The 21239-nt window shown below is 38.4% G+C and overlaps 6 protein-coding genes and 1 non-coding gene across 8 annotated transcripts; 4 read left to right on the plus strand and 3 right to left on the minus strand.

Annotated features, from left to right (window-relative positions):
- The first annotated feature begins 286 nt into the window (after window positions 1-286).
- BNAC09G49120D lies at window positions 287-1296 on the plus strand. Its single transcript, XM_013828744.3, has 2 exons — window positions 287-801; window positions 890-1296. Exons 1-2 carry the CDS (start codon window positions 379-381, stop codon window positions 1040-1042), a joined length of 576 nt encoding a protein of 191 aa, XP_013684198.1. The 5' UTR covers window positions 287-378; the 3' UTR covers window positions 1043-1296.
- A 1510-nt stretch (window positions 1297-2806) lies between these two features.
- Window positions 2807-8042, plus strand: LOC106388626 (lysine--tRNA ligase, cytoplasmic). The gene is made up of 9 exons (XM_048768203.1): window positions 2807-2938; window positions 5731-5896; window positions 6000-6466; window positions 6542-6921; window positions 6998-7154; window positions 7228-7371; window positions 7468-7536; window positions 7623-7766; window positions 7858-8042. The coding sequence occupies exons 1-9, from the start codon at window positions 2807-2809 to the stop codon at window positions 7930-7932; spliced, it is 1734 nt and encodes a 577-aa protein (XP_048624160.1). The 3' UTR covers window positions 7933-8042.
- A 280-nt stretch (window positions 8043-8322) lies between these two features.
- Window positions 8323-9239, plus strand: LOC106388625 (iron-sulfur cluster co-chaperone protein HscB homolog). The gene is made up of 4 exons (XM_022697594.1): window positions 8323-8669; window positions 8775-8871; window positions 8966-9055; window positions 9150-9239. Exons 1-4 carry the CDS (start codon window positions 8323-8325, stop codon window positions 9237-9239), a joined length of 624 nt encoding a protein of 207 aa, XP_022553315.1.
- LOC106388624 (putative pentatricopeptide repeat-containing protein At5g06400, mitochondrial) lies at window positions 9176-13093 on the minus strand. The gene is made up of 3 exons (XM_013828740.3): window positions 9944-13093; window positions 9567-9632; window positions 9176-9426 (listed from the first exon to the last, which is right to left on the minus strand). The coding sequence occupies exons 1-3, from the start codon at window positions 12956-12958 to the stop codon at window positions 9364-9366; spliced, it is 3144 nt and encodes a 1047-aa protein (XP_013684194.3). The 5' UTR covers window positions 12959-13093; the 3' UTR covers window positions 9176-9363.
- Window positions 13094-13722: 629 nt separating this feature from the next.
- Window positions 13723-13918, minus strand: LOC125593553. Its single transcript, XR_007329456.1, has one exon. It is a non-coding gene; the product is annotated as a U2 spliceosomal RNA (small nuclear RNA).
- Window positions 13919-14700: 782 nt separating this feature from the next.
- On the minus strand, window positions 14701-17407 carry LOC106388623 (fasciclin-like arabinogalactan protein 17). Its single transcript, XM_048767232.1, has 3 exons — window positions 15783-17407; window positions 15028-15138; window positions 14701-14949 (listed from the first exon to the last, which is right to left on the minus strand). Exons 1-2 carry the CDS (start codon window positions 17080-17082, stop codon window positions 15065-15067), a joined length of 1374 nt encoding a protein of 457 aa, XP_048623189.1. The 5' UTR covers window positions 17083-17407; the 3' UTR covers window positions 14701-14949; window positions 15028-15064.
- Window positions 17408-18174: 767 nt separating this feature from the next.
- On the plus strand, window positions 18175-21180 carry LOC111203656. 2 transcript variants are annotated; one of them, XM_048767231.1, is made up of 2 exons: window positions 18175-18563; window positions 18651-21180. In XM_048767231.1, exon 2 carries the CDS (start codon window positions 18734-18736, stop codon window positions 20987-20989), a length of 2256 nt encoding a protein of 751 aa, XP_048623188.1. In that variant the 5' UTR covers window positions 18175-18563; window positions 18651-18733; the 3' UTR covers window positions 20990-21180. The 2 variants fall into 2 exon arrangements, with proteins under 2 accessions (XP_048623188.1, XP_022553316.1); XM_022697595.2 differs by having other exon boundaries at window positions 18241-18295; window positions 19535-21180.
- The last annotated feature ends 59 nt before the right edge of the window (window positions 21181-21239 follow it).

Here is a 21239-nt window from a genome sequence, read left to right on the forward strand (position 1 = left end):
GACCTGGGTGTAAAAACCTTTAAACCTTAACCAGTAGGCTACGGTGCTTCCACACAGTGTTAAAGTTCAAAATCTTTTTTTTCTACTAATTTATTTAATTGTTTAAAAATTGTTTTTATTTGAGATTTGAAAGTCAGATTTTTTGAGATATCCTTTGCTAGTTTCCTTTTAACGAAAAGACCAGAAAATGAGAGATAAACCGATTCTTTGAGATATCGTTTGGTTTGGTTCGGTTAAACCAAACCCCGAATATTTAGCAAACCGAAATCAAATAAAAATCCCTAATTAATAATTCCTTCCACCGTCGTCGCAGAATTGCATTCTTCTAACAAGTTCCCGGCGAGTCAAACTCCTTCTCCGCCGCCGCAACGGCACTTGATGGAATCGAAGATTACGACCGCTTCTACTCCTCCAAACCCTTTCTTCTGCTTGAAATGGCCATGGGACTCTTCAAACAAACAACCCAAATCTCCAAGCGTCTGCGACTTCCAAGCCCCCTGGCTTCTCAGATCTATGCAAAGCCTCGGTTCAATCGCTCTCACCTCCTTCAACTCATTCGGGCTCGATCTAAAACCCCCAAAGAATAAGCCTTTAAGCGCTTCCGAGCAGGGAGAAGCAGAGCAGAGAGCCTTCGCGGCTGCTTTGGCCAGCGAGAAAGACGCGACCGTGCTCGAGTTTTACTCGCCGAAGTGCAGACTCTGCAACTCTCTGCTCAGCTTCGTCTTGGAGGTTGAGAAAAGGAACTCGAATTGGCTCAGTGTTACCATGGCTGATGCGGAGAACGAGAAGTGGTTTCCCGAGGTAATGGAAAAAGATGAGATCTTTGTGTGCGTAAACGCAAATACATAACTGAAGATTTTTGTGTCTCTTTGTTTGTCTGAATATGCAGCTTCTTCATTATGACATAAAGTATGTTCCTTGCTTTGTTTTGTTGGACAAAAACGGACAAGCTTTGGCTAAGACGGGTGTTCCTAGTAGCCGTGCTCATGTTATTGCTGGTATCTCTCATCTTCTCAAGCTGAAGCGCCCACCTAACGTCTGAGATTATGGTTGTGTGGATGATGATGTGTTTCTGGTGCACTATATATATCCTTGATGTTGTGGATGATTGTGGTTTGGAGGATCGAGTTTGTGGTTATGTTTCCAGCGACATAGTGAATCCTAAGTAGAGCTATTGTTTCTAAAACCCCACATTTGGGATCCGAAAAGGTGAAAATCAATTTCAGATACTCAATGTATTTACTCTTTAGGTACTCAATGTATTTACTCTGTTTATTCAAGTATCATTTAGAGAGAGTGTGTGTGTGTTTTCTAAACTGAGAGGTTCAGAGAATGATAAAATTAAAACATGAGCTTCATCCTCTTGATCTTGCATATACATGAACATGGCTTGGACTCACATGGCAGATATATTGAGATGCTCCCTCTAGAGATTCCCCATATAGCTCTCGGCTGACCAACTCAAGTATTAAATATTGTTTCTGAGCTAAAGATCACTAAAAATACGAACAATTAAGTTTGGAGGTTTTAGCTTACCCGGTATTTTTTTCTGCATGAGCTTGAGTATTGATATGTGGATTTGGGTGATATGCCTTCTCTCTCTTCTTGATATACTTCATTGTGCATGATACAATGGTCTTACTCTTGAAGAAAGCGAAGGAAAATATTATAAAAAGGTTTCTCTTCTTAACTTCATTTTTCAGTACTGCTTCTGACTTGAAGCTGAGAAATGGCAGACGTATCAGCCAGATCTGTGTTTCAAAATATCATCATAAATTTGTAAAAAAGGAAAAATAACTCTTTAACTTTACAATACATCATGTTTTGAAACAGATCATGCGTACTAGTAGTCTGTGTCATTTTGAGGTCAGCTTACTTGGGGAGACAGGAAGATGAGCTAGAAAAGCTTGCAGAGGAAACATATAAATGGGTTTGAAATCTTGAGACGCCGCCATGGAAGCTTCACAAGGGAATAAACTCATGGTTGTTGTGGGGTGACGTAAGCCTGCAAATAGGATCCAAAAGTAAGATCTCTTTTAATCAAAAGGCAACCAATTGCCAAGCAATTCATCAAGCAAGCTTAGCTCAAAAACTCATATGCATAGTACGTAAGGAAAAGAGAGTCGAACTATCAACTATAAAGATTCATCACAGAAACAAACCAATGAATTTTCCAGTAAAAAAAACAAACCAATGAATTTTTTGAGCCTTAGCCTCTCGTGTAACTTGTAGATGTGGATACGTGAGAAGCCTGCAAAGTATCATAAGTAAGCTCTATTAGTTTGCAAGCTCTATTAGAGGATTAGAAAGATTTGTTCATAATCAATTAGGAGCATCTATGCCAATTAGCATGCTGGGTTCCGGGCTTATCATAAATGAACGACCCTGAAGATCAGCTTCACTTCCGGGCTTACCATCGGCTTTTCAATAAAATAACGATCTAACGGAAAAAAAGAAAACATGTTCTTTACAATACTTTGACTTAACCAACATTAAATGGGCTCCACAATCCTTAACAAATGCACACGTGAGGAAAGAGCCCCATATGATTCATTAATTTTTAAATGTTTGTCTTATTTTTATTATTTCCAAAACGACAGTATGTTGTGCGTTTAGGAAGGAAACTTGGTCCCCAATTAATAGTTGACCGACCCTGGAGATCCTCCCTCCTCTCTCTGTGTATAAATACAATATATGATTGTGGAGTAGTCTTCTGGTCTAAGAAGATCACAAAACATAAACACAACATTCGAAAACCCCTAAGTAACTGGAAGAAAAGCGTCGCTCCATCTTTTAGCTCGTAACGATGGAGGACCACTCTGATCTGCCTTCGAGATCCATGGACGTTGCAGCAACTGCTCTACCCCTCGACGACGAAGAAGAGTATGTGTATGAGGATGCGCTGAGCGAGTGCAGTGAAGTGCAAGACGCCGAACAAGTGAGTTCCTTTTGACTTCTTTTTCATATATATATATATATATCACTACAAGAAAACATCGGTATTCTGACAGACATTCCGACGGAAAATAAAATCCTCGGAATTTCCCGAGGAATTTCTGAGGGAATTTCCTCGGAATATACCGACGGAATTCCGAGGAAACATCAATCCGTCGGAATATTCCGAGGAAATTCCGACGAACTAGTGATCGATCGATGCGTTTTTGGACATATACCCATCGATCGATCACATTGTTACGCTTTGGTCCATCATAGTGATCGATCGATGCGTTTTTGGACATAAATACATCGATCGATCCGTTTATAAAAAACATTCGAGATTTTGAAACCCCAAACACTAGTTCCTCAGAATTTCCTCGGAATATTCCGAGGAAATTCCGAGGAACACTTGATATCCTTGATCGATCGATGGGATAATCTCATCGATCGATCACATTGTTACACTTTGGTCCATCATAGTGATCGATCGATGCGTTTTTGGACATAAATACATCGATCGATCCGTTTATAAAAAAACATTCGAGATTTTGAAACCCCAAACACTAGTTCCTCAGAATTTCCTCGGAATATTCCGAGGAAATTCCGAGGAACACTTGATATCCTTGATCGATCGATGGGATAATCTCATCGATCGATCACATTGTTACGCTTTGGTCCATCTTAGTGATCGATCGATGCGTTTTTGGACATAAATACATCGATCGATCCGTTTATAAAAAAACATTCGAGATTTTGAAACCCCAAACACTAGTTCCTCAGGAAATTCTGAGGAAGAAAAGGGTTTCCTCGGAATTCCCTCAGAATATTCCGAGGAAATTCCGAGGAAATAGGGTTTTTAAACCGAAAACAACGTTTTGCGGTTTGAATAACACCTATATAACCCTTATTAAGTGTCTTACGTTCATTATGAAGTCAAAAATTTGTTCATTACCCTATAATAAACATTTTTCCGATTGTATGAACGAAATCCCCACAACATAAGAGAAACACTTATACACTTTAATGAACGGTAAAGGGAATACTTACAATTCGTTTTGAAATTTGTTATTTCATGGTTTATGCTCATCTATACAAAGAATCTTCAATGGTATGCATTACAATTGTATAAGAAATGAAATACGGCAAAAAAAAATTGATGTTTTGAAACCCCAAACACTAGTTCCTCGGTATTTCCTCGGAATATTCCGAGGAAATTCCGAGGAACAATATAAATTAATAGAAATACATGCACAGGATATTCTTTTTCCTCGAATTAATGAAAATATTCCGAGGAAATTCCGACGGATATTTAAGTGGCCGTCGGAATTTCCTCGGAATATTTTCATTTAACCGGGCAAACAAGCCGCCAAATATTTCGCGAAAATTGAAATTGAAAATACTGAGGGAATTCCGACGGAAAATATCCGTCAGACCCAAGGTTTTATAAACTCGAACCGCATCTTCTTCCCCATTTCTCTCTTCTTCCCCATTTCTCTCTTCTTCCTCTCCGGCGATCTCTCTCTCCTTCCGGCGTTCTCCACCTTCTCTCGCGACGATCTCTCCGGCGAATCCTTTCCATTCCTTTACAAATCATGTAAGGACCTTATCCCACTCTCTTAGGTCCTATTTGTTAGGTTTTTAAGTAGATTTGATGATTTTAGAAGTTTTTTGATAGATTTTTGTTAGGGTGATTGGGTAGGATTGTGATTTGTTGTGTAATAGGTTTAGAATTGTGATTTGGTTGTGTTGAATTGATTTAGAATTTTTTTTATAAATTGTTTATTATTTTTGTATTTACAAAACGTTTATATAAATTCGATTTTACAAAACGTTTTTGTATATAAATTCGATTTTGGATTTATAAAAGATGATTTCATATTTATAAAAATATTTATATTTATTAAAACTAATTTTGTATTTATAAAACATTTTTTTGATTTATAAACACTATTTTTTTTATTTTTTTATTTATAAAAACTATTTTTAAATATACAAAACGTTCTTTGTATATAAATTCGTTTTTTGGATTTATAAAAGATGATTTCATATTTTAAAATTAATTTTGTATTTATAAAACATTTTTTGATTTATAAACACTATTTTATTATTTTTTGTATTTATAAATACTATTTTGTATTTATAAAAAGATGATTTCATATCTATAAAATATTTATATTTATTAAAACCAATTTTGTATTTATAAAACATTTTTTTTATTTATAAACACTATTTTATTATTTTTTGTATTTATAAAAACTATTTTGTATTTATAAAAAGATGATTTCATATTTATAAAAATATTTATATTTATTAAAACTAATTTTGTATTTATAAAACATTTTTTTATTTATAAAAACTATTTTATTATTTTTTGTATTTTAAATATGTTTTCTATTTCAATTTTAATTTTATATTTTTGAATTTCAATTTAAAAAAATAAATTTATAATTTTTTTTTTGAATTTTGGAAATATTCCGAGGAAGTGTATCCCTCGGAATATTCCGACGACATATTCCTCGGAATATTCCGAGGAATTTCCGACGAAAAAAATCCTCGGAATATTCCGAGGAAATTCATTTCCTCGGAATTCCGTCGGAAATTTCCGAGGGATTTCCGAGGAAAGATGAATTTCCGAGGAGTTATTTCCGAGAACTTTTTTCGTCGGTATGTCGTCGGAATAGCGTTATTCCGACGACATACCGACGATTTTTTCCCTCAGTATGCCGCTGTTTTCTTGTAGTGTATATATGAATCTTAGGGTGTGACAATTGTTTTTTTTTTTTTTTTTTTTTTTGTTTGCAGAAATACTATGAAAACAGATTGAAGGATCTTGATAACGGAGATCAGGACAGTTACCCACACAAGTTTGCTGTGTCGATTTCTGTCTCTGAGTTCATTGCCAAGTATAAAAGTCTATTCAACGGCGACCATGTTGAAGACGACCAAGTTTCTGTAGCCGGTATAATTTTTTTAGCAAAAGTTTCATTCATTTAAAAGGAGTTAGTAATATATTTATTTATTTATGTTCAATCTATTTTTTTTTTCTTTTAAAATTATATTAGGACGGATAATGAGCAAGAGATCTTCATCTTCCAAGCTTTCATTCTATGATTTGAATGATAGTTGTTTAAAGGTCCAAGTCATGGCTGATTTAAGGAAGTCTGAACTAGACAAAGATGAGTTTGCCAAGCTCCATGCCTTTGCTAAGCGTGGTGATATCGTCGGTGTCACTGGTTCTCCAGGAAAAACTAAGAGAGGAGAGTTGAGTATCTTCCCACGATCGTTTACCGTGCTGTCTCCTTGCCTCCACATGTTGCCGAGTCCTGCTAACAATAGGAAGCAAGAAATTTGGTCTCCAGGACACCTAAGACATCCAGAAAGATATCTTCTTAAAGATCAGGAAACTCGTTTTCGCCAGCGGTATCTTGATCTGATGATGAACAATCATGAGATTCCTCAGATATTCAAGACCGTTGATAACATCAACAAATACATTAGAAGATTCCTCTCCCTTCTTGATTTCGTAGAGGTAACATTGTTTGTTATTATTCTCCATCCTTTTTTTTTTTTTTTTGCTTCCTCATTTTGTTAAAATTTTCTTTAGGTTTCGGCTCCAATGCTCCACGCGATACCCGGTGGAGCAGCTGCGCGTCCCTTCGTGACGCACCACAACGACCTCGACATGAAGCTCTACATGCGTATCTCGCCCGAGCTCCATCTCAAGAAGCTTGTTATCGGCGGTATGGACCGTGTTTTCGAGATTGGGAAGCAGTTCAGGAACGAGAGTATCGACATGACGCACAATCCCGAGTTCACCACCTGCGAGTTCTACATGGCTTACGCTGACTACAATGACTTGATGAAGATGACCGAAGATTTGCTGAGTGGGATGGTCAAGGAGCTAACGGGTGGTTACAGAGTCAAGTACCATGCTAAGGGATATGATAAGGATCCGATAGTAATCGACTTCACTCCTCCATACAGGTATGGTAGCATAGCTCTATCTTATGGGAAGTTGGAAACATAATTTAATGTTATCATTTTCTTGAAATTTCTCTAGGAGGATTGATATGATAGGAGAGTTGGAGAAGGTTGCTAATCTCAGCATACCAAAGGATTTGGCTAGTGAGGAAGCTAACAAGTATCTCATTGATGCATGCGGGAGGTTTGGTGTCAAGTGCGCAGCTCCTATGACAACTGCTCGTTTGTTGGACAAAGTAAGTTTCCTTTTTTAGTATGAGTTATGTGAGATATGGTTCATGCTTATTTAGTTTTAAATGCTTTGTGCAGCTTGTTGGACACTTTCTGGAAGGGACATGTGTTAATCCCACTTTCATAATGAACCACCCGGAGATAATGAGTCCTTTGGCAAAGTCGCACAGATCCATCAAGGGCTTGACTGAACGGTTTGAGTTGTTCATTAACCAACACGAAGTAAGCTTTTTTATATATATAACGTTTTTTTCATATATGGTCAAACATTATAGTTACTCTATATACTAAAACTGTTTTTATTTTGTTTGAGTGCAGCTTTGCAATGCATACACGGAGTTGAATGACTCTGTGGTACAGCGTCAGCGTTTTGCTGACCAGCTCAAGGTATATTAATTGCAATACTGATCTAGCCTCTCTCTCTGTATGTTAGTATCATTGGTTTGAAACATTGAGATGATTTTTTTTTTCAGGATCGACAAAGTGGAGACGATGAAGCGATGGCTATGGATGAGAGCTTTTGCACTGCTCTGGAGTATGGATTGCCTCCTACAGGTGGGTGGGGAATTGGAATAGACCGGCTCGCTATGCTGCTTACCGACTCCCACAACATTAAGGTCCCCTCTCCTTTTTTTTTTCTTTCGTTCTTCTGAATCCACACTAGTAAAAATACTACATTACTCATGTCTGAAATGTTGTTGTACGCAGGAAGTTATTACCTTCCCACTAATGAAGCCTCAGGCTCAGGATGCAGCTCCAGAAGCGGAGGATGACAAGCTTTAAAGGAATGCCATTGTTTCTTGAAATAAAGATAGTTTTTCTGATTTTTTCTGCTTTTCTTGTAATTAAACCAAAATAATAATAATAATAATAAAAGTTTGTATTTTGAATAATAAGTTTTTGCATTGAACTCATCTGAAAGGGTTATGTATTCACCAAATCCACTGCTTTATACTTTGATGTAATTTATCAACAAGTCTATCTGAAACAGACACCAAAACTGTTAATTCATAACCAAAAGCTTACTCCAATTAGTGCTGGTCCAAAGCCTATTAATATTCAAACCGGTACACCTAAAACCGGTTTGGTTCGACTAGAGCAAGTATATCTAACTGGTTTACGACGATCTCTCTCGAGAGAACCCTGACCTTCTCTCTCCCTTTCTCGTCACCAATGAACAGAGCAAGGAAGCTGGTGGCTTCAATCTCCACCCTTTCAACAAGACGAAGAACCTATTCTCCTTCTTCTTCTTCTACTTTCCGGACGATTTCGATAATAAACTCACAAACCCACCACCACTCGAGTCGCCGCGAATCATTTCAACCTTCTTCTTCAGCTAAACCCTTGTGCCTCCGATTTTCCGGGAGAGAGTTTTCCTCGGGATCTTCCGACACGACAAGCTCCTCCGTGTGCTGGAACTGTGGCTCCTCGTCCGAAAAAGCTGCCTTTTTGTTCTGTGACTCGTGCCGCAGCATTCAACCCATCGATGATTCCGTCGATTACTTTCAGATATTTGACCTGTAAGTAAACATTTACCGACATAAAGGTTTAAACTTTGAGTTGGATTCTATTGCTAATCGTGCAAAAGATGAGACCTTTTGAATTGGGTTTGGGTTTTTTATTAGGGAGAAGAAGTATGAGTTAGATGCTGGAAGCCTTGAAGGCAAGTACAAAGACTGGCAGAAGAAGCTTCATCCTGACTTAGTTCACAACAAGTCTCAGGTCTCTTCACGCCGTTTACTTTCTTCTTCTCGTGTTTATTTTCTTGCAATTTGCGTCTCTCTCTCTTTTGAATATGAAATTGTTTGTTAAACAGAAAGAAAGAGATTACGCAGCGGACCAGTCTGCGAAGGTGACTGAAGCGTACCGGACGTTAACCAAGCGGCTCTCGAGAGCAATGTATATCGTAAGCTCTTCACTTTAGAATGCTCTTGTTGATAATTGGTTTGGAGAAATATAGATAGGTTATTTTGAGTCTGATTAACAGATTCGTTTTGTAGATGAAGCTGAATGGTAAAAATGTCAATGAAGAAGAAACAATAACAGATCCAACCTTGTTAATGGAGGTAAATGGATCTCTACTCTCATAAAATATTAGTTCTCAATGATGATTTTTTTTTTTTTTTTTGTGAGACTGCAAACACGCTTATCAGTTACAAGTAAAAACACATTTACTTAGTTTTGTTCTATGAAAATGGTGTCAGATTATGGAACTCAGAGAGACCATATCAGAAGCAAATGATTCAAAAGAGTTGGACCAGATCCGATCTCAGGTACCTTGAACATCCTGGCTTCCTTCAGATGCTTTTTTTGGTCTTTCGTTAACTTCTTTAGCTTAGAATCTGCACAGCTTTGGGCACTGGTTGAATGTACTACACTGATCTACACTAATCACTGTGGTTTTCTTTTCAAGGTACAAGAGAAACTGAAGCAATGGTCTGACTCTTTTGTCGAAGCCTTTGAAAGCCACAGGTTTGATGAAGCTGTAAAATGTATCCAGAGAATGACTTATTACGAGCGAGCTTGTGAAGAGATTGTCAAGAAGCTATGAGGAGGACAGTACTCCTCCCTAAAGATAAAAACCATTTTTTTGTTCGTTTTTAAAAGCAGTACCCTTTGAAAGGAAACACGTCATGATAAAAGTATCTTAGCTTCATGTTACTTATATAGAACTGAAGACTTTGTAATAAGAGCATTCACGGATTCGTTATTAAGAATAACAAAAAATTGCTTTGCTCCGTTTCCATGTAAAAAGAATCTACATTGGAATGTCACAGAGAGGTCATGTAGATACCTTTCGCTGTGCTAGTAAAGCAGACTTTTTCTGTAAAACAATCCTGGCAAGGTCTTGCTTCCCTTCTCTGTTCAACCCATACAAAACTGTTCGGAAATTGACAGTACTCGGAGCAATACCCTTATCAATCATCTCAGACACAAGTCTCAGTGCATCTTCAGATTCACCCGCTTGGCACAAACAGTTTATGAACTTACTGTACGTTTTAAAATCCGGCGAAGCTCCCTTCTCCTTCATATCATTGAATACTCTCCAAGCCTCTTTCGCTTTCCCCACGCTCATGTACCCGCATATCATTGCCGTATACGTAACAACCGTAGGCTCACACCTTTCTTCTTCCATCTCCTTACACGTCTCTAGTACCTTGTCTATCTGATTCTCCTTGAAGAAGTGAACAATCAGAGATGTGTAGACATGGACGCCAGGTTTTATTCCTGCTTCCTTCATGGAGTTCACTTTGTCCATTGCTCCTTGTAACCGTCCCTTTTGCAATAGACCATGAACAATGCTTCCGTAAGTAAACTGGTCTAGTAATGATCTATCTCCTTTAAAGCTGGCTAGCTCTGACTGACCTTCCTCTTGCTTTCCGATTCGACAGAGAGCTCTTATGTAAATGGAGTAAGCCACAGGGACTGAGAAACCTATCTTGCTTAGAGAATCCAAACAATGTTTCGCCTCCTTTGTGTTACCAACTTCACATAAGCATCCCAAGTAGTCTTGGACTAGTTCTTTATCTGGAACAAAACCAGAACGAATCATCTCCCGGAATGTTCTGACGGCTTCTTCGACATTTCTGCCTTTCTTCTCGCAAAGAACTGTGATCAAACACTTGAAGGTCGAAGGCTTTGGAGACAGACTAGTATCTTTCATCTCCTTGAACGTTCTGATCGCAATGTCGGTTAGACCGGTTCTACCGTACTGCATTATCATGATCCCCCATGTGTCTTGTGTTATCACGCATCCTTGTCTTCTCATCTCGTAGAACAGGTTTCTCATCTGCTTGAAATCTTTCCCACTCCCTGCTACTTTGATGCTCATGTTGTACGCCTCGGAAGTGTGTTTGTAACCGTTTCTCTTCCCCACCCATGAGAAGAAACGTAAAACAGCGTTACCATGTATCTTGCCGTTACGGAGAACCTCAACTACTAGCTCTGGTGTGAACTTGACAGTCGATTTCTCTAGAGATTCTTGTGTTCTCTCCCAGTCTCTGGAGGAGGATGATAAGATGCGGCAAATCTCTTGCACATCCATTATGTCAACAGCAGATGAAGCTGCTGGAAGATCTGACTGTTGCACTACTTGCGGAAGATCAAGCTCCTCTTCTTGCCTTAGTTCTTGATGGAATTTGCATTTCTTCTGAAGTTCTTTGATATGTTCAATCTTCTCCTTTTCGTCATGTTTCTCCATGCAAGAGATAACCCAAGCAAACATATCATCCCTCACAGCTATCTTAGAGGCGTGCATCTGATTAAGTAGCTTTATAATCTCATCATACTTTGCTGACTTGCATAGCTCCTTCACAAAGATGGAATAAGCTTTCCACGTCGGTTTGATGCTGCTAAACACCTTCCACGCCTCTTCTACTCGGTTCTGGCCCAAGTAACCAGCAACCACGGCTGTGATAGCGACGCTATCAGGCTCAATCCCATCATCTACCATCTCTTTAAACAGCTCGTAGCCCTTTTCAAACTCCTTCTCCTTGAATAGGTGTTGCATAATCTCAGTGTATGTAGAGACTCTAAGCGAACGCTTTGAAGTTCTCATAGCCTCCAGATGCTCAAGTGCTTTAGAAACATTGTTTTGCCTAAGATACCCGCTGATAACGATCCCGTCGATATTCGAATCATCCATGTTCCTCTTCTTCATTATATCAACAATCTCCAGAGCATCCGCCATCCTACCAGCTCTGCATAGTCCTTTAACCAAAATCTCGAAATACTTAGCGTCAATACACACTTCCTTGCTCTTCAACACCCGAATCAGCTCCAGAGCCTCTCTAATCTTTCCAGAAACACAAAAACTCTTGAGCAGATAACCAAACGCGTCGTGCTCCGAAACTTCGCATATCTTAACCATGTCATCAGCAATAGACTGGACTATATCGACCTCCTCTGACTTCGCTGTGCAGTCCAGTAACATCTTGTACGTTCTCAAACCAAAAGTGATACCTTTCTCAATCATCTCCTTGTAGAACTCAACAGCGAGATCGCCTCTCCCAGCGATGCATAGAGACCTAATCATGATGTTATAAGCCGCAGCGTCGGGTTCGAAGCCGTCTTTCCTCATCTTCTCAAAGACGAGCAGGCCTTTCCCAATCTTTTTCGCTTTACCGTACACGGAGATGAGAATGGTCCATGTCTTGATGTCCTTATCACACGAGTTCCTCTCCATTTCTTTGATCAATTCCTCTACCGTATCGAGATCCCTAGCCTCCCCAGCTATGCTTAGCAAGGTGTTGTAAACTCCTACTGTGTGTGAGAAACCATCCTTTTCTTTCACCCAGTTAAAGAACCTCAGAGCTAGATGAGGAACCTTGAAGCACCTTTTGAGTACTTTCTCCACTATCTCTGGTTCAAAGCTACGACTCAGTTTCTCTAACTTGTCCTCCATGGAAAGCATGATATCGTCATCTGCTCTGATGACGCTCGTAATCTCACGAACAAGAGGACTCACGTCGAACTCTTCAGAAGAAACAACCACACCTTTGTTAGCCTCTTCGGAGAATCCCATTCTGGCATTTTCACGAACACTTTGCGTGCAAGAATCCAATGCTCCATCACTTCCCGACACGGGAAGCCTCGGCTGGTTGGTTTCGTCTGGTTTAACAGCATCTGATCCTAAAATCTCAGTGATCTCGTTAAAAAGTGAGTTGATTGATACAGCTTCTGCTTGGATCTTCGATTGGGTCTCACGGGTTTTGGATTTCGATGACTTTGAGAAAGCAGAGACGAGTACAGAGTTTCCTCGTGTTGGGTCAGTTAAGAAAGACTTTGAGCATCGAAACAAAGCTTTCATTGCTGTTTTTTTTTTTCAATCTGAAGTCAATTCTGACAGCAACTGGGAAGAAAGGGGTGAAAGAAAATTAACGGTCGAAATCGAGCGGTTAGATTATCGTTAACAAATTGCTTCGTGCATTTACGTTTACGGTGAGAAGAAAAATACAATTTACATTTACGTTCGAGAAAAAGAAAAAAAAAAAAAAAAAAAAAAAAAAAAAAAAAAGCGCTAAATCAAGTTTTTGTTCCAAACTAGCACTCAAGTTCAAAAGTCACAAAAATAACACTTAATGTTTTATCAAAAGTCACAAACTTAGGGTTTAGAGTTAAAGGGTGGAGTTTAGGATTTAGGATTTAGAATTTAGGGTTTAGGGTTTAGGATTTAGGGTTTAGAGTTTAGGGTTTAGGGTTTAGAGTTTATGGTTTAGGGTTTAGAGTTGATAAATGAGGTTTTGGGTATAAGATTTCAAATTTTGAAAAAAAAAAAATTAAAATTTTCAAAAATAAAAAAATTAAAATTTTCAAAAGATAAACTTAGAAATGTGCTATTTTGGTCATTTTAGTTTTTGAGTGTTATTTTTGTGATATAAACTTAGAAAAGTGCTACTTTGGAGATTTGTCTTTACGTTTCTCGATTTTCTTTTAATTACAGTGATTAATATAGCAAGTTAGGTGAGCAATCCCAATGACAAGCCTTCTTCCTCGTCCATGATGATTAATTGGGCTAGTTAACACAATTTTATTATTTGATTCACTTCAGTAAATAATTGGACTTGAAATTTGGTGGGTTGAGCCAGGCCCGTGCAATAGTGCAACGCATGGGTGACTCGCGAAAGCCCAGATAGCAAGCTATCTTAGTGGACTTCCTTCCTTAAAAAATAGAGTTAATATCGTGTGGCCCGATGGACCACATATCAGATATTAAACTGATAAGAACAGATACTACACTTGATCTTAGCCAAAAGGCCGAGAAAGGTATGATTTGTTTGGTCGCCTCGTCGCTTGTTTTATACCGCTTCTCATGACTTCTATGCTTGTTTCGCTAGCGATGTGGGACTCTAAAATAAAACACTCTCTTTTTTATTAGCGGGTGTTCGACGCTTAAACCGACAATTCTTGGACTCAAAGCCCAATAAGTCTTTGCTGTAGTAGCTGGGCTTCTTCTTACTTACCTTATAAAGCTGAGTGAGAGCGAGCCTCTCTTACATCTCGCGGTCAATTTTTCACCTTTAACTTTAAGTTAACTGATCTTAGATCGTGATAAAAGAAAAAAAGAAACTGATCTTAGATCATTCGATTTCGTTAAAAATAAACTGGTCCTCGCTTTGTAATGACGCTACCCAACTTTTTTTTTTGCGTTTATTCCGTCAACTCTCTCTCTCTCTCTCTCTCTCTCTCTCTCTCTCTCTCTCTCTCTCTCTCTCTCTCTCTCTCTCTCTCTCTCTCTCTCTCTCTCATATTGGATTGAAGTACCAAACGAATAATAGACAGAGCATCGATGACTAACATGGAGACAGCTAAGTTTGTGTTTGTCCTCCAGTCACAGCCACGAGACAACCCATCTCCCATGTCCATGTGAATACTTTTATATTCTACTAAAAAACTCATTATTTATAAAAGAAGAATACATTCTCCCACAATAGTAAACTCAGAGACACCTAATCATAGTATGATTATATTCTCTTACCAGACCAGATGGAAATATACTTTCCCCATAGTTAAAGCCAATGAGACCAACAACGAAACAACCGATCCTTAAGATGAAAGAAAGGTTTTGTTTCCCTTTTTTATTGATTGTACTCACAGTCAAATACACCACAAAAACAAATAAATAAATGATTGGTATAATCTAATTTACAGTATTCATAATCCAAGACCAAGTATAAAACACCCCTCAAAAGATATATATATTTAAGAAAACAAAACAAAACAAAACATCATTTTCACTCCATGGAAGATTATTTTCCTCTCTTCTGTTTACTATTCAACCAATGCCAAATCTTGAGTCAGCTGTGTAAAGAGAGAAATACATGAATTAAGGTAACAATAAACTTAAACAGACCAATGAACATTGCAAAAGGTCCTAACCTTTTCGAATGTGTGTGTATTTGGCGGGTTTGTGGATTCACAGGCATTTGCTGAGGTAACTGTCCTTGCCAATAGCACCAAGCATTCTACATGTTACTTCCAACAATTTCCCTGTTTTATTTCAGTCACAACAATAACACCATTCTTAGGTCCAAGTCTCATCACCAATTACACACTCACACTCTCATCTCTCCATGATTCTCCCCTTAGTTATTAAATTATTTTAACTTTGCTAAAAAAGCTACGTACATACTTTTCTAACAAACCATCTTGAAGATACCAAACGTGACAAGATGCTTATAGCCAGCTTATACACACACACAAAAGCCTCACACTATTTTGATTCTTGCTTGTGTTTACTATCATGGACCAAAATTCACACTTTCCTAGCAGCATCCTTAATTTGCTCGGTAAACTCTACACAGAGTCATTAAACGAAAATGTTGGCTCCTGCTTTCAAGGGCATCAGTTTGATTACTACAAAGATCTTGCATTCTCGAAACCTTAATCTTACTCTTGCTCAGATTGTCACAAAACTACTACTCTCAAGATCTCATTAGTTATTGACCTAAACCAGAACCCCAATTAGATTTGATCATGACTCACTCACTCACTCATTCAACAACTAGTGACTACTTCCATCACACAAATCAAACATCTGATCAGTTTACTAAAACCATTAGTGCTTAAACATCAAAACTTGCAAATTGTAAAACGCAACTATAAGATCAATGAAACCAAACCAAAAGACGTACCTCTTCTCTGCTGAACAACTTTCTTAACCGGTTTCTTAACCGATTCAACAATCTCCTCCACTTCAGGGAACAGAACACCATCAATCCCCTGAACCGAGATCCGACCGTCCGTATAAATATCTGGATCAAACAAATACGCCGACCTCTCGCCGTCACCGAACTTAACCGAACCATCAGCCTCCTTAGCCGCAACCTTATGAGGAAAACGCAGCGTGTCGAACTTCACCTTCCCGAATCTCCTCACAGAGTTATACATACTCTCCTCCGTCTGGTACTCAGGGATGATATGGTAATAAACAATCTGCTCCGGAGCTCCAGGCTCGCTCAGCTGATCCGCCGTCAGCTTCGCCATGGCCTCGTCGTTGGGCGCAAGAACCGTCAGCACGTAGCCTTCCGACACCAGACGACCCATCTCCGTCGCGAGCGACGTCAGATTCACGAGAATGTCCGCCATCTCGTTGTAGCCGCCGTAATGCAGCAGCGTGTGGATGAAGTCCTTGACCTGAGCCTCGCCGTCGAAGTGGTGGTGCTTCCCTCCCGGTCCCGGCGCCGGCGCCGGAGCTAGCGACGGACCTGGAGCCATCGCGGATTGGATCGGGAGCGCCGGCGGGGCTCCGGCGGGGACCGGAGCGGGTTTTTTCTTGAGACGGTTGGTTCTCGGGTCAACCTCCGGAGCTCCTTCGGGTAAGACGGCGGAGATCGACTGGAGGCTGCGGCGGCGGTTGAAATCCTCTTGGACGGAGCGAGGGATGAGAAGCCGCTCGATCCCGTGGATCAATCCGTCGGGTCGGGTCAAGTCGTCGGGTCGGATAATCTCAGCCGAATCGACCATCTTCTTGCCGTCTCCGTTAGTCAAATGGACATGATCGCTCCCTAGAGTGTCGTGCTTGACCCGACCCGACTCCTCGTTGGGCCATTGATCCGACCCGACCCGGTTGGGGATAATGTGGAACATGAGAAGCGTTTGGAGAGATTTGAGATTACCTGGCTCCAGCAAGAACCGTTTGAACTCAGGGTCGAGGTCGCGCTCTAACGCTTCGTTGCGAGGGGCGAAGATGGTAATATTGTGACGACCGACAGCTTCCTCCAGTGTCTGAAGGAGGAGAGCCTTCTCGACTAGCTCCGAGAGCTCCGTGTAACGAGAGTCGAGGAGAGCTACGAGGACGGAGTTGGAGTTGATCTGACCCGAACCGGAGGAAGGAATCTGGTTCTTCTTGGATAATGCAGATGTGGAGGAGAATAAAAGGAGGGAGAGGATGAGATTAATGGCGGCGGAGCCACCATAGATGCGACGATCCATGGAGCTCTGTTGGATCGGAAAGATTGGAACAATAATTTTTCTCTTTACTTTCGTTCTTTTTTTTTTCTGGGGTGAAAGAAGAAAGAGTTTACTTTCTTTTATTTTGTTTCTTTTAATATAATGTCTTCAAGTGTCGGCGATGTCAAGTGGAAATGTGACAGAGAGAGAGAGATGAGTTTGGTTGTGTGTCTGTGTTGTTTAGTTTGGGGGTTTTCGACCTTTCGGACCAGGCTGGTGATGGGACCCACTCATAATTTTATAATGTTTGCTGACTTTAGCTTTGAACTCTCTTTTTCTTTTCTGTAGTCGGATTTTTTTTTTTGTGATTTGGTAAAAGGAAATGATGTAGTGTATATGTGATAATAGTACTTAACTTGAAAGTGAAATTATTGTGAAGAACAATCTAAAAGGACTCATGCGAGTGAATGTGATTGTGAAGCAAGGAGGAGCCGAGGAACACGTGGCTTTAAGAGAGAGTTGTCGGTTTGGGACGTAAACTTCCCATCTAAATAGGCCAACTAGTCTGGTAAGTACGGTAACGCCTTGGGTTTGTGAACTTATGTGCGCGTAAAAGTCACGTCTGAAACAAGAAGCGTCTACCGTGGTTTCTTTAATTAACCAGGAAAAGGTTTTTGATATTCTATTTGGGCCTTCTAGCCCGTTAGGCCCATTTCGTTATAGTCCCCAGGTTTGGGATCGGTATGTGAGGGAGTCCACAAATGTATATCACAACACTAGTTGTATCTTGAACATTGATCGACTCCAGTGAGTTCATTACATCCCATGAAGACTCTCGGTCTTTCGTACTTTTCTCACTTTTATAAAGCTTACAAACGTGGTTCGTGGACTATCCTCAGCCTAACCATGGATTCAACCTTTTTTACATAGTCTATCTCGTTCTCCCATAAGACGACTAGTTATGATTTGAGCAGCAGGGAATCTTCATGATGACACCACCTTGCCCTTGCAGCCAGTTCAGGTTGCTCAAATCTCCTAAAAACAATAGTCTTTTTTCATGATTAGCATCATTTGAGAGTAACATTTTTTATTCGGTATATGGAATTTAATTCGTATATGTTTTACTAGCAAACACGACAAGAAGACAATAGAAAATTCTAAAATTAAATATCAATTGGACTTTTAATACATGGTTACTCGTTTTCAGTGCCGTCTCTTGGCCATGGCTACCTTGGCATTTGCCATGGGTCCATAGGTCTGTAAAAAAATTTAGTGTTATTTTAAAAGTCCATTTTAATCTGTTAATTTATGATAAAAGCCCAAAAATTAAGTAAACCTAATTAAGTAAACTAATTTATAAAACAACAAAAAGTTTGTATTCTCACCTTTACAATTTTTCCGTTGACAAAAGAAAAAAAAACTCTAGAACCGAAGCGGTGACCATTAGGCGTTAACAACACAAATCAAAAACCAAAAATCATATTCTATTCATCGATCTGTTAGTGGAATCCCTTTCCATAGAGGTATGTTTAATCAATTATATTTGTGTCTTAGTTTATTGTTTCAGATTTTTACTTTATTACTATTTCTAAACCCAAACTTTTATGCAGTTCTAAAATTTTCTTTGGTGGGTCTCGTTAAGTGTTTTGGCAGATCAAATCCAGGTGACTTTGTTCTTTTATTTTAAGAAGAGATGGTGTGTGGAAATGATCAAAGAAAAAAAAGAAAACGTGATGAACAATTTGTAGAATCTCAAAGAGGAGCTTTAGATAAATTTATTAAGAAAAAAAGCACAAATAGTGAGAGTTCTAGAGCAGAAACTAATGTTGAATCTCATGAAAAAGAGTCAAATCCCTCTATTGAGAATATTGACACTGATGAGCCACCAATTCTTCCTTTTGATATCTATGATCCTAGAATTTGGAATAATCTTGATAGTAAAACAAAAGATTTGTTGATTGAAAAAGAACCAAAAAGAGACATGAATCTTGAATTTCCTATTGATGAAAAAACAAAAAGACATTTTGCATATAGGCATTATTTTAGAAAGTTGTGTAATGGGGAGACAGTTGATAGAAAATGGTTAATTTACTCAAAGCATGTTGATAAAGTTTATTGTTTCTGTTGTAAGTTGTTTAAATCTCATGGAAACATAAATTTATTAGCAAATGAAGGATTAAGAGATTGGAAACGTATTGGTGATAGACTAAAAGGTCATGAAAAAAGTGAGGAGCATATGGCTAATATGAGAACTTGGAATGAATTCAAAGTTAGATTGCAAAGTAATTTGACAATCGATAAAGAATTTCAACAAGAGATTGCAAAAGAAAAAGAACATTGGAGACAAGTTTTATATAGAATAATTGTTGTTGTGAAATGTCTTTCGAAAAGAAATTTAGCGTTTCGAGGATCAAATGGGAAACTTTACCAAGATAGTAATGGTAATTTTCTAGGAATGATTGAGATGATTGCTGAATTTGATGTGATTATGCAGGATCATATAAGACGCATCCAAACTCATGAGGTACATCACCACTATCTTGGTCATAACATTCAAAACGAGCTAATTTCTCTTCTCGCATATAAGGTCAGATTTTCTATCACAAGTGTTATTAAAGAAGCAAAATATTTTTCTGTTATCCTTGATTGTACACCAGGCGTGAGTCATCAAGAGCAAATGAGTATAATTGTACGATGTGTGAATACGTCAAATAAAAATATTAGAATAGAAGAGTATTTCTTAGAGTTTCTTAAGGTAGATGATACATCGGGACTAGGCCTCTTTAATGAATTACAAAGTGCTCTTAAGTCTCTTGATCTTGATATTAAAAATGTAAGGGGACAAGGTTATGATAATGGTTCTAATATGAAAGGAAAACACCAAGGAGTTCAAAAACGATTGCTTGAAATTAATTCAAAAGCATTGTTTATGCCATGTGCTTGTCATAGCTTGAATCTTGTTGTTAGTGACATGGCACATTCTTGCGTGAAAGCTGTTTCTTTTTTTGGGATTGTGCAACGCATATACACTATATTTTCGAGCTCTACAAAAAGATGGAATGTTTTACTTAAGCATATTTCATGTTTCACGGTAAAAAGTTTGTCTAATACTAGATGGGAGAGTCGAATAAAAAGTGTAAAAGCTATAAGATATCAAGCTCCTCAAATAAGATCAGCTTTGCTAGAGCTATATGATTTGTGCGATGATGCTATTTCGAAAAGTGAAACTGAAAGTTTGGTTGATGCACTTGAGAATTTTGAGTTTTTGCTTGGTATTGTCATTTGGCATGACATTTTATTTGCTATTAGCATGGTAAGTAAGAAATTGCAAGACAAAACCATATGTATTGATAATGCCATGAAACAAGTAGCAGGCGTGATGTCTTATTTTGAGAAATATAGAAATGATGGATTTAGCTCTAGTATTAACATGGCTAAAGATCTTGCTCATGAGATGGATATTGATGCTATATTCCCCAAAAAACGTCGATGTTTTAGAAAAAAGCAGTTTGATGAAGCTAATCATGAAGAAGTAATTCAAACATCTGAAGATGAATTTAAAGTCAACTATTTTCTTGTTGTTGTGGATATGGCAATTACTTCTTTGAATGATAGATTTGAGCAAATGAGAACATTTGAAAATGTTTTTGGTTTTTTATATAATTCGGTGAAGCTTAAGTCACTTGATGTTATTGAATTAAAAAAAAACTGCACCAATTTTTATAAAACATTCTCTCATGATGATTTATCAGATGTTGATTTGGATGATTTTTTCTCTGAGTTAAGAATGTTGCAGGTGAGTTTATCTGATGAAGCAATGACACCGATTCAGGTTCTTGAGTTGGTAAAAGATATGGGTTGTTATCCAAATGTTGATATTGCTTACCAGACTTTACTAACAACACCTGTAACAGTTGCATCAGCTGAAAGAAGTTTCTCTATAAGCTAAAATTGTTGAAAAATTATTTGAGATCATCAATGTCTCAAGAAAGGTTGAACGGTTTATCTATTTTATGCATTGAAAAAGAAATTTTGGAGAGTCTGAATTTTGAATTAATTATAAATGATTTTGCATCAACTAAAACTAGAAAAAAACGTTTCATGTGATTGTTTTTCTTTTCGTTCAAGTTAAAGAAAATGCAATGAAGAAAAAATATAGAAGATATTTTTAAAAGGGTCTATATTTCGTGTTTCGCCTA

Source organism: Brassica napus, chromosome C9, assembly GCF_020379485.1.
Source record: "Brassica napus cultivar Da-Ae chromosome C9, Da-Ae, whole genome shotgun sequence".
NCBI classification, from domain to species: domain Eukaryota; kingdom Viridiplantae; phylum Streptophyta; class Magnoliopsida; order Brassicales; family Brassicaceae; genus Brassica; species Brassica napus.